The 13,847-nt window shown below is 38.6% G+C and overlaps 1 protein-coding gene across 1 annotated transcript in view; it reads right to left on the reverse strand.

Annotated features, from left to right (window-relative positions):
• Positions 1–13,364, reverse strand: part of LOC140142523 (ceramide synthase 1-like) — an 88,433-nt gene extending 75,069 nt beyond the window's left edge. Inside the window, exon 1 of the mRNA XM_072164517.1 lies at positions 12,936–13,364. Coding sequence (XP_072020618.1) covers positions 12,936–13,160 — 225 coding nt within the window. The 5' untranslated portion in view covers positions 13,161–13,364. The remainder of the gene's footprint in view (positions 1–12,935) is intronic.
• Positions 13,365–13,847: the final 483 nt, after the last annotated feature.

Below are 13,847 nucleotides of genomic sequence, written 5' to 3' on the forward strand. Positions count from 1 at the left end.
TTAAATTTGTCAATTTTGCCTAGACAAGTTGTACTTTTCTGATATTTCACATTTTTATTTCAAAACAAAATCAAATCCAAATTATTGATCATTTTATGGACCGGTATAATTGGTATACATAATCAGTGTGATTTTAAAATTAAAGATTTCAAAGTCTTTGACTTTTATGCTCGTATTTTATTGTCGATGTATTCAATTTATCAACATTGACAATATTGAAATCAATTTTTTATAAATATTGCAACAGTTTGAAATTATTATGTAATTGGGAGGATTATTGGTATGGTACAATTCATTGTACATTAGTACAACTCATTGTAAAGAAATCATTGTAATAAAGAAACAAGTTTGAAAACTGTTTTAGATTGAAGATTGTTAAAATTGAAAAATGCTTTGTATAAGATTTAAACCTTATTATAAAAATAAATGTATTATTGTAACTAACTTTATTTTAATTGTATTTTAAATGTATTAAGTAGAAAAACAAAACTTTTCACTTAATGAAATTAAATCATTTAACAAAAATATAATTTTTAAAATATTTTATAGCATAATGCTTGTTACATACAACCCAATGTTATGCGCATGATGAGGGCATCATCTTGGAGGAAGGGGAGTTATGTAACAGTGCAGAATGTTGATACCTTTTGTAGGATATTCTTGTTTGTTTTTGCTATTTAAGAAATAGAAACACATCGTAATATTCCAGATAAACGGTCGAGTCATTCAGATCGATTTTATTAGGACAAAAGAATATTTGTTAATGAATAGGGAAGACGACTATAAAACCCAGGTGTGGGATAAATCTTTCTCTCACTCTCTCACTCTCTCACTCAAACTCATGGGGCCAACACACATTCAGTTATCATTTGTATTTTGATGTTGTGAAGGAAGAATAAATAAATTCATCACCAAACCAATTCCAGTTGTTACCAGAACTTTTATTTAAACCAGTAGCCTACCGCAGCATTATTTATATACACCAACCAAGCCTCGTTACAAGCGAGCTATTAGAAACAATAGAAACAATGATGTTTTAAGGCATCTTACATTGTACAAAATTTACAAAAGATTTGAACTTTAGTCCCTGGCCATAATGTAGTCTATTCAATGAACTGTTGGGGTCAACATATACATTTGTAGTACACATTTTATACAATTGAACATTTGACAATGATTGCAGCATAGGACCCTGGAGGTCTATGATTGCAGCTAATTATGTCACGTGCAGGCCTCTATTCTTTGCATGTGATTCATAACCTCATTTGCGTTACATGCAATCCAATCATTTTTATTTATTTGCCAAAACGCAAACGCTGAATGTAGTTACTAATATTCGACAGTGACCCTCGCGCCGTCATGACGGCGTCAGCGTAAATATTGGTAACCGCTGTGCGTGCCATGTTGTGCATCGAACAAATTGAGAGAGCGCTGGTCGCCGTATTTGGATTGCGGGCTACCATATTTGCACAGATTGTGTTCTGTTACAGGCAGCCCTCGAATTAAAGATCTGAAAGGGCACGGCAACTTTTTTAGGGCAAGTTGAAAATTGCCTTGGATTCTTACTGAAAAGGCAAGACAGAACGGCAGTTTGTAATATATCAAGAGGGCATCATGGCAACTGTTGAAAATTTGAGAAGGGCACCAAGGCAATTTCTCAAAAGTGAAGAAAACACGGCAAACATAGATAGATGATTTTTTAATGAAGGGGCAGGGCTGGGGCACCGACGGCAACTTCATTAGAGGGCACGCCAATTGACTGCCTTGGGTAAAGGACATATTTTGAGGGCATTACGGCAGTGGGGATGGGCACCCACGGCAAAATGCCATGGGTGCCGTGGGTTAATTCGAGGGCTGGTTACAAATATTACAGGTCGTCCCGTTTTAGCCTGGTCGATTTTTGGAAAGGCAAAACATAAAAATTGTTTTGCAGGGGTTTTTTTTGAGGAAAATTGTGTGTTATTTTGTAAAGTGAAGAGATGAAAGTGACCTTATGAATGAGGTTGATAACTTTGCATCAGTAATATACATGTTGGGCATTGTGAAAAATCAAAACATTTTACTTTGGACCTCGGAATATCCCTCAGGGCTGTGCAACATTTTCGGTAAAAAACCAGAAACGGGAGGGAAATCAAATTGGAATTGGGCAAATTTCTCAAAAATGTACAAAGGAAAAAAACAAATGTGTATGGCAGAGTAGATGTCATCATGCTTCATTGACTGCAAGTAATTTTGTATTCATCTTGGCTCTCTCCGTACACCCGCAACTTCGCGGGTAGCAACACGAGGGCGTACGGCATAGCTGAAACATTTTCAGAACTGACCAATCCCGTTTGTGCAATAACACATGTTTGTGTCTGCATCACATGCACGCGGTGGGAAAGCTCTATGATGAACACCCGAGGGCAAAAATTATGGGTTCATTCATATATTTTCATGACTAAACGGTTACAAGTTTCTGCCCGAGGGCATTTAAACAACCGCTTAGTCATGAAAATATATGAATGAACCCCGTTCATACATACCACAACATTTTGTGATTCCTATTTCATCCAAATAATACCAAAATATTACAAGTAGCATTATTAAAAACATGATTTTTCTTCATTATCCCTACCCGGCGATCTCACATCCGGGACACCGGGCATAAACGCTGTTTATGCCCAGCTCTCGACCAATCTCGACCAAGCGCGCGTGTATGTATGAACAACGATTAGTCATGAAAATATATGAATGAACCCCGTTCATACGCAACATTCTGTGTGCTGTTATGGCTGTTATTTTCCTCCACAACTAAAAATATCACCATTTTAAACTAAAAACTACCAGTTCCTTATCCTTTTTTTAAAGTTTTTCCATCACTAATTGTGAGAAAATATTTACTTGCTCAGTCTATCGTGCTTCGAAGTGCGCGAACTGCGCATATATCACTCGCGCTTTGCATAAATACCTCGCGTACATAAATGCGTATCTTATTTCTTGTGAGCGTCCATCGGTTCTAACACGGCTTGTTTATGACGGGAAATCTGGGCATAATGATAAACGTTGTTTATGCCGGCCTATCGACAATCACGCACGCTGTTTATATACATGTACATGATATACGGTAGCGCGTATCTTCTTCTTCTTCTTTTGATTAAGTCGGTAATTAAGGTGCACAATGTGATAAATGAACATCATGATAATATTGTCACTGACCAGGGGTTTGAGGAAAATTGAATAAAAGTCCGACTTAGGACGAAGTCGGACAATTGCTTGGCGTGAGACAGAGCCGTACCAGGATTTGCCGACTCCAATGTTCATTTTGTACCATGATTATTTGAGCCACGGCGCTCGAGAATGTAAAAGCGGGGGGTAGGAGTAACAAATTATTCATGACGATCGTGAGACTTTACTCATTTTCCAGTTTTTTAAGGTCAGATTTACTACCTAGGCGTGAGATTATACTACCTTGGCGTGAGACCGTGAGAAAGTGACCCAATGCGTGAGACTCACGGCCAATGCGTGAGAGTTGACAGCCCTGATTCCGACAAATTATTTATATTTTTAAAAATACAATACAAACACAATCATGATCAACACACTATGACAAGGAAGGATCATATTTTCAACCTCAATTTCTGATATAAAAACGTCATCTTTAAAATGATGACTAACTCCAAATCCTCACCTGTAATACAAAACGTGTGAGAGCCCATCGGAAAATAGTCCATATAAAGGCGAGTACAAAAAGTAATTGTAAATCGGCCCACTCCCATTGACAATACGTGCGGACCTCTCCCAAAAATCCATTTTGTGTACTGGTTCCTCTAGATAATATGTTGGAAGTTCCGTTACAACTTTACTGACTAGTCCATAGTAATCAGGATAAAACAAAAAATCTGTAAAGGCAACCATTTTGTGATTTTCGTCTGTATAAAGTCTTGATTTTTGTCAGATTATGAGTTAAATCAGCACGCAACATTCACAAGACACACAGTCATGACAGTGATACGATCGCAGATGGAGATGACCAGGAACCGGAAATGCGAGCCGTCAATCAATCTATCGGGAATTGACGACAAAAGGTAATCCATGTATTCCAGCCGTTCAAGGTAGCTATGAATAATCAAGCAGGTGACGTATTTACCAACTAAAAGGATGTATTGTTTTGCTTGTTTCGACGACTGACCATAACCTTCTGAACCTTCTGAAGTTGTAGTCAGCAGGGCGAAAACCGCAAATCGCTAACTATTTGGTGACCTGCAAGCTAGAGGTTTTTCTTGAATATGTCTAAAGATGGGGCTGATATAGTGGTTTGAGTGAGGGAATTCCATGCCCTTCCAGTTCTTGGGAAAAATGAGTTTTTATAGACGTCCTTCTTGATGAATGGAATTTCAACATGTAGGTGGTGGTTTCTTCTCAAACCCGCAGCAGAAGAAGTTTGAATATAGGCTTCTTTGTTGATTCCTACCAACTCATTTTGGATTTTGTAAAACATAGCTAAACGATTTCTCTCCTTTCTGACAGCTAGAGTGTCCCATCCGAGATCTTCCAGCATTTGAGTGACACTACTTTCTCTTTGGTAATCCCCTGTGCAAAATCTTGCAGCTTTTCTCTGCACACTTTCAATCTTCTTTATGAGTCCCGCCCTGTATGGGTCCCATGCACCCGCAGCATACTCTAAGACTGGACGCACTAACGTTAGATATGCAGTAGACTTCACTTCCCTGGACAAAACCACAAGTTTCTCCTCAGGAAACCCAGAGTCCGGTTTGCTTTGTTAACTGTGTTTGTAACATGTTCTCCCCAGTTCAGCTTGTTATCCAGCTGCACCCCTAAGTAAGGATTTGAGTTTGGCTGCTGTAAAACTTGCCCGCAGAAAATATAGTCTCTGTGTGGAGGGTTTCTCTTCAAGGAAATTTCCATGACCGTGCATTTGGAAGGGTTAAAGCTCATCTTCCAGGTCTCCTGCCATGTTTCAAGAGATTTTAGATCAGCTTGAAGAGAGTCCATGTCCCTTTCATTTGACACTGTAGAGTACACCAGGCAGTCGTCTGCGAAGAGTCTTACTTGGTTGCTCAACATGTCCGGGAGGTCGTTTATATAGGTTAAAAACAACAACGGCCCCAACACCGTCCCCTGTGGTACTCCAGAAAGGACCTCTTTGGGTGATGAAAAATTGCCCTCACATGCAACTCTCTGGGTCCTATTTGATAGGAAACTTCTGATCCATTGATGAAGGTTGTTTCTAATCCCGTAATGATGAAGCTTATTCAGAAGGCGTTCATGAGGAACCTTATCAAAGGCTTTGGAGAAGTCTAGAACTGCCATGTGCACTGAATCCCCTTGTTCCAAAGCTCTTGCAATATCATCAACAGTTAAAATGAGTTGAGTTTCAGTGGAGCGCTTAGATCTGAAGCCATGTTGTGAATCAACCAAAATATTATGCTGCATAAAAATATAATAGGCCTAACAATAATAATAATAAATGATAATTAATAATAATAACAATAAGATAATAATAGTAATAAATATAATAATAACAACAGATTCAAGATTTATTTATTTGATATTCATCTTACAATAAGATATGATAACAGATACAAATATTGTAACAGATACAAATAGGTTCAAATAAACAATATAGTTTTAAACTACAACAAAATTATTAAATATCATGCATAATACGTTCATCAAAGATGAGTTTACAAACTGAATAACTTGATGGATGGTATCATAGCCCTGTACACTCATAATAAGTATTTTTTATTTATTTGATTTGTTCGGGTTTTGACAACCCTGGATAACCCAAGAAAGCCTCTATTGAAGCTTATTTCCATTGGGGTCCATTTGAACACCGGACGGGTTGGGAACAGTCAGGGGTTAACACCCTACTCTTTTCGAAACTGGCTGCGAGATGTACAAGTATGGCTCTCTGCACACGGGACCGACGGCTTAACGTCCCCTCCGAAGGACGGAGTACTTTCATGATTCATTTACTCAATTCTAAATGAACCATGGAAAGAGCGGAAGTCTGAATTTAATCTAGCCTACAGATGTTGTCAATTAATTTCAGACTTTTTTTTCCAAGTCAATATCCCAGCAAATCACCACCGCCGGAAATCGAACCCGGGACCTCATGCACTAAAGGCAAGTACCCTAACCATTGCGCCACGCTCTCCATTATATATATAAAGATATCTCTCTCAGATAGACTGTCAAAGTCATATAGATGCTTCTAAAATTATCAATCAATCGTATCCGCAAGTCATTGTAAAAAGAACACTTCATAACAAAGTGAAACTCATCTTCAACATAGGCCTATTTAGTATTTACTATCACATAACTTACAAATCCTATCTTCAGGCTTAATATGACGGCCTTTTTCAATCATTAGCTGATGTGCGCTAATTCTTAATTTACAAAATGAGACACGAGAGGAACGGTTCATCATCATGACATAATTTTCTAACGCAAAGCTTTTTTTTGAAAAGACAAAATGTCCTAAGTTTAGCCTGGTAACAAGTGATTTGTTTAACCCATAAATCACAATAAATCACAATAATAAATAATAATAATTAAAAATATAATATTAATAAAAATAATAATAATTTGATTGTACCCCCACCCCCATCCACATGTCCCCCGGCGGGATTGGCACATTATGATTGGATGATTATTAGAGTCCGAGGCGTAGAAAATAGCCAATCAGTACCACAAATCAGCGCCATAAACTGTGTAAAACTGCGCCAAAATTGGCAGACCGCTGAAGCTCTCTGCTGAACACTATAGTCATGAAACAATATTGAAACATAGGCCTAACTTTGCTTTCAACAACTCAGAAGAAAAATAAATAAATAACAATATAATAAGAATTCTTTTGTTTACTCTTTTTTTTTTTTTAATGATAATAGTAGTTGTATTAATAAATAATTATGATTGAATAATCATGGATAATACTACGCTGCAATTACTGTGTAAAGTTATACATTTTAACTTGGAAATGCGACGAGTTGCGGTGAGTTGCAGCAGAAAGTAGTCGATATCGGCACAGCACCGCAAAGCAATAATTGCGGCCTGATTGCGGCGTAGTATGAACGGACCTTAGAGTTCAATACGTCACCTGCTTAATTATTCATAGATACCTTTAACGGCTGGATTACCACGACAAAATCGATAAGTGATGAAAACTTCATTGCATACAGCGAAAAATAGTTTTCGCTATCATGGATATTAAATTAAAGAGACAGGCTCATCATTAGAAATAAGCATGATATTAATTTTTCCATTTCAGTTTTTGACAAAATGTTTGGTGTCCCTGATGATCAATTCTTAACTTATCTATTTTTATGTGTTACGTATCATGTATTTGTGAGCAAGTTTCAAAACAAAAAACCAAATGTTATTAGCGTTAAGGTCTACATTAAGAATAATAGGGAAACAGAATATTTAATTGCAAAAAAGAAAGGTAAACTCAGCTCCCACTTCCGTAAATGGAGATTTGACCTGTAATACTTTATTTTATGTTAGGTAATGGCTGCATGATCATGATATACATGTATATTTTGAATTACCCAACAATGTACAAATGTAGGCCTACTTTCATGTTAAAATTTGTTGTCTGCTGTTGTTGTTTTTTTTTGTTTTTTTGTTGTGATTATTGTAATTTGTTGATAATTGTTTTTCTCATAATAAAAATCTAATAAACATTGAAAGACAAAAAAATTAAAGGGACAGGCGGTGGTAAAAAATAATAAGAACACTCGACTCATATTAATTTGTAAAAATCCCAAGGTAAAAATCCCGGGGTAAAAATGTGAAACCGCGGAAATTCCAACTGGAATATAGGCCTATCTTATAAACACACCCCGCCGGAATTTCAAACTGCTGGCACCAGTGCGGTTTTTATTCTCTCGATCATGGTTCAACTTCAAACTCCGTACCGTATTTTGAACCACATTTCCTATAGCCTTATAACCTACAAAATCCAAAACTCATTGTTCAAGTTTTTATTTGTTTGTTAATGTCAATCAGTGGCGTAGCCAAGGAAAAAAAAAAAGGGGGGGCAGGTGTCCCCTGAAAAAGCCCCCCCCTCGTGGGCCCAGGGGGGTTCTTTGAAAAAAAAAAATTACGGGGATGTGCCACACAGACTTTCGGGTGCTGACTTTCTCTATAGCTACATTTTGTTGTTTTTGCCACCCATCAGTATACCAATTTTTCACAAAAAACACCCAAAAAGCACCCAAATTTGCCATAATTGGGCGCTTTTAGGGCACTTTTGCCTAAATGCGCCCAATTGGGCGCATTGGTCTCCACTGAAAACCCACCCATCGATATACCAAAATTGCTGAAAAAGTAGGCCTACCCCAAAACAGTGGCACATCCCCGCATACCTTCAACCAGGGAGAACCCCCTCCGGGCCCGTGGGATGGTGGCCGCCCTGATATCATAGATTTTTAGTCCTCAGTTTTCTGTACTTTTTGGCCTTAGCCATAAGCCCTCCCCCTTTGCCCAACCTCTGAAAAAGTGCTGGCTACGCCACTGATGTCAACTTTTATATCATCAGCAGTGGCGTAGCGTCATAGGGGCACGTGCCCCCCATAGGAAAATTGCCACAAAATGGCTTGTGCCCCCCCCCATCAGACCCGGTGCCCCCCCCCAATGTGATGACCCACGCTACGCCACTGATCATCAGATACTATTTTTGACAACTTTCGAGAGTTCCATGCTGCATGAACGGGCTCAGGTGTGAAAAGGGACCACTCAACTATGATCACCGCCGCGCCGTGCGGTGGAAGTAGGGCCTAGGTCTAAAACATGAGTGTCAGCTATTCTGCATGAGGTTACAGGCCTACTCTCTATAATGTAAAAGAGTGAAGGGGTTGAACGAAGGACAACCCGTTTTTGAGAGTTTTGCGAAATTTTTCCACTCAAAAAGTGATTGTCCCATACTGCAGTTACTGTCCGTTTTACACAATACACAGTGCTCTCACTCATTGACGCGTGACCTCTACAAATAGTGTATGTTATATGTTAGAAGTAGGCCTATAGGCAATTGCCTAGTTAACGTCACTGCCCCGCTCTTTGAACATTCAAAACATTTTATCCAGATTTATGCCAAAAATTTCTTGTCTCCTCCTTTCGACCTGCAAAAAATTGCTCTGGATAATTATTGCACAGCCCTATAAAAAAAAAGCGATAAAATTATAAATTTATCCCGGGATTTTAGTCCTTGACGAATCTCTGAAATCAGGGAAGTGATCTAGACTGAAAAGCTAAAGATGAGAATGGATGTCGAGTGTACTGTGTATAGTAACTGTACTTAAACGTATGCAAACAAGTGACCCATGTCAAGGGCGCAGACCCCTAAAAATTGAATTGTACTTGTAGCAGTTCAAAAGTGATTTTGTGTATGCCAGACCGCATTACTACAACTTCGAGCATAAAATAAGCATGATACATTCTTAATCAAATTCAAGATCACCTTGATCTCCTTTTCTCACGCTTAGAATGCTATAACAGGTATGAGGTATTATATAGTTACCATGGTATAGCCTATGGGCCGAAATATTTTCCCTTTTATTGTTATTATTATTAGGCCCCTATTATTAATATTATCTTATAAAACTTATCACTCGATGTTTACCAAACTCTGGTTGGTTAAAGGCATATTATGTTTGGTCCCTTCAGGACCCAAGTGTGATTCCACACGGAGCAATCGCTTAAACAAACAAAAACATTCCCCTATAAACATGATATACAGTAGGGCCTACCCTTCCCTCAATGTTTATCCAGTTCCCTACACGGCAATACGCATGCGTGATATTAAAGCACTGTAATTCTGTCCAGCTAGCTATAGCTCCAAATTTGAACAGTTTTAAAGACATTATATAGCATTAAATGTATATAAATCAATTTGATTCTATGACTGCAGCTGGGTTAGTAATCAAAGTATAAAGAATACTATACTAGTGAAGTAGCCCGGGGAAGTAGCCGTCTAGCTACAGGTATCTCAGGCCATAGACTCTAAATACATTAGTATACAAATATTAACCGTCTATGAGTGTGATGGTCGAAATATAATCACGAGGTGAAAGATGAATTGTTCCATTCCACGACCCAGCTGCAGTCATAGAATCAAATTGATTTATATACATTTAATGCTATATAATGTCTTTAAAACTGTGCCCACTATGGTTTCCGAGAGTGTGTGGTTCCCAGTAGTTTCTCTCCCTATGGATATTAATAAAGGTACACGGTCTGTAACACAGACTATGTTTTGCCGTGATATATTTCACATTTTGGGGTCCACCCCATAACTAAATCGGCGAGTCCAAGAGTCAGGAGAGCGCACCACCAATGATTGCGCCATTGGATAACACAGGGAAATACGCACGTTTGGATGGCGTTTTGTCACTGCAAAAACGTAATATAGATAAAAAGTTTGGTATCAAATTAAAGCTTATCACGTGTAGAATATTATTCTTTTAACAGAATATATTGGTGACCATCTACTTTTTTTTTTTTTTTTCCGCAAAGAAAAAACGTGCAAATTTAACCCTAAAAAATCACTCAATTTTTGAAACCGGACGTTGTTCAAATTCGCGCCAAAACTTCACCTCTGAAATAAAATATTGGGATTTTTTCTCAGATTCCTTCATGTAGACACTTGTCGGAAGCAAATGAGCTGAAAAAGTGCAAATTTTGACATTATCTTTAGAAAATAAAGCCGCAACAAGCTGAAATAAGCGGTGGACTATTTTAACCGAATTTCACTGGTACATAAATCGTGGAGTGATTTGGTGGTGCGCCCTCTCAGCGCACGGCTTGGCGCAGGCGCACTACGCCAGAGCACATGATGGTAAAGACTATCACACGGAGTGGGTGATAGTAAAAATGGCAAATGGTAATCAACCAATGAACTGTCTAGAATTTATGTATGAGTGATATAATAGAGTCTATGCTCAGGCAGACCATTTTCGAGGGGTTTATTAATACTATTTTAGCTTATTTTATCAAGCAGATGCAGCTAATTTGGTGATTCAGTTGAAACTGAATCAAGTTTTTAAAATCTTCCATGAAAAAGCCCCGGTCTATCTAAGTGCCAATTTTACTCGTACAAAATCTTTGCATAACTACGGTACCAGGGATAGCTCATACAATTTTGTTGTTCCTAGAAACCACGGTAATGTTAGTCACACCTTTTTTTTATAGTGGCATCAAACATTGGAATTCATTACCAAATTCCATCAAACAGATCACCAATTTGACCCAATTTAAAAAAAACCGTCAAAAAACATCTGATGGATCAAGCCATAAGAACTGAGCAAAGTTCTTTCATTAGGTATTGATGGAGTTTGATCTTTTTCTTTTTGGTCGTAATTTTATGTGCAATATGGGATTTGGGTGTTATTTATTTATTTTGTGCAATATTTTGGGTTCGGGAGTTATTTATTTATTTATTTATTTGGTTCTGTTGCCTGATCTGCTTGTTTCCCCATTTCTTTTTTTTTAAGGACCCCAATGGAAATAAGCCTCAATTTTATTGAGGCTTTTTGGGCTATCCTTGGTACTCGTCTGGTGTTTACTCCATAATCCATATATTTCGTTGCTATATCTGGTATTTCATGCAATTGACCACATCTTGTATACGTATTTATAATGTATATTTTTTTATCATATGTGCTGTAATATTTTTTATGTGAGTACTGAATAAATATGAATGAATGAATGAATGAATTTGGACAAAAGGAATTACATATAGGCCTCAGATCTAATGCCGTCGATTAACAGAGACGAGGGGCGTACCATTTAAGTCACGTGTATGACCCTCTCCTCAAGACCACGCCCCCTGGGGATGGAGCGACGATCACACCACCCGAGCAAAGAGGATGATAGGATACCAATCACTCTGAAGAAGTATGTCATTCAGAGAGTGACGATGACCATATTTACCGGAATCCCTAACCCTAACCCTAAGCCAGTAACTCTATAAACCCGCCTCCGGCAAATACGGTCCCCGGGATACGGTCACCGCTCTACCGTTCAAAACATACAAAACTGTACGGTCAGTGTCAAAAGTTTGGTTTGTGATATGAAAACTTGACTCCAAATTATATGTGGATGTGTGTGTGAAGTGTGGACCCCGGGTTGGATGTGGAGATGTAGGGACAAGTTCTGATCCAAAAAAGATCATGACAACTAGGACCTAGGGCTAAAACCCATGCAATGGCGTTCAAGGTCATATACATATCATTTTGATCCCGGGATTTTGATAGTTTAGTGTAGCTGTAGTTTAGTTTTTATTTAGCTTGATAATAAAAACAAATTCCTGCCGTATCCGTGAGGAAGGATTTGGCAAAGGGGTAAATTGCGCTCTCGTGTATTGGGTTCGGGTCGATGCGATCACAGGGTTTCGACCGTCACCCCCACCCACCGCACCCCATTGCGACCATCAGACAAAAATGAGCATCATTCTATTATTTAGTGTAGCGCGCCCTGAATTTTACGGGAAATCCTGCGTCAAAGACTATGTGTTTGTAATGGGTCACATGCCCCGGTCAAATACCACAGGCATGATGCATGCATATACAGGCCACATACACAATTTGGAGGGGTGGTGGCCTGATTGTTTATAGACTTCATATTCAGTCGTTTAAATTCGTGAAATTCGCCCCAAACTGCGCGTTTTATCATGTTTGTGCAATTATGTGTCAATCCCAGTGTCAATGATACTGATCATGATACTGCAGGGGCGCAATTCACTGTATGGAAGTAGCTCTACTACAGGAAAGAAAGAGTAGCGCTGTACTCAAGTCCATAACGACCAAAGGAAACGTTGACCTTAAAACTTGCGAAAGAGTCCATTGGCATTGACTCGTTCATAATTCGTATGCTAATAAACAAGTGAAAGTTTCATAATGTCAAAACTTTCTAAAACAAACAACACTCACCACAAAAATACACCTGATTAATAATTCCCGAAATATACTCCACACTACTGCTAAAATACATATGATTTGTATGTCTTTCCAGTTTAATTCACAGTAAGTTCTTACTTCCGCCAACCAGCCGTCTGGATGTATAGGTTCTGTTCGAACATATTCGGGAATGTCGTACATTGCTTGTACCAATCCATAATAATCCGGATAAAATAAAAAGTCCCATACTTTCACCATTTTGGTACAATAATAAATATAATATATCCTATATATAAATCCGTGTAAATCCTTATAAAGTTATAGGCGTGCAGTTGTTCCAAGTTGCTGTGAGCATAGTGAGTGTGAAAGTTGCAAATACATGTAGTAGGTCCGCTTGAACTTCGTGGGTTGAGCTTGTCTGATTCACTAAAATCACTGTGCATGTCATTCCGATTATTGCCTCGGCCTCGATGGCACTTTCCTAAATTGCTGCCCACTGACTTTGACCTTCCTTTCATGTACGCATACCAATAGGCCTATTTACTAGTAATTTAAGGGCTATATATATGCAATAATTATCCAGGCAGTGGCGTAAATGTAGCCAGCATTTTTTCAGAGGGTGGGCAAAGAGGGGACAAGGGGGTATAGGGTGGGCGAGGCAACTTTCAAGTGTTTAGGATTTCTGTAAAAACTTTTTAAACACCTATAAAAAAACACCAAAGTAAACACATGAAGACAAGGAGTAAACACATGAGAGTGTGTCTATTCGGTATCGGGTGTGGTGGTGGGAGGGTCATACAATTTTGTTGCCGAAATTGGGGGGGTCACAATTTTATTGACGCCGACTCTTGAAGTTCCAAAGGGGGGGCATTTTTTGGCATGTCGAAAGGGGGATCAAGCGATTTTGGGCAGGTTGAAAGGGGGGGGGGGCGGCAAGAGATTTTT

The sequence above is a fragment of the Amphiura filiformis genome, chromosome 20, assembly GCF_039555335.1.
Source record: "Amphiura filiformis chromosome 20, Afil_fr2py, whole genome shotgun sequence".
Lineage (NCBI taxonomy): Eukaryota > Metazoa > Echinodermata > Ophiuroidea > Amphilepidida > Amphiuridae > Amphiura > Amphiura filiformis.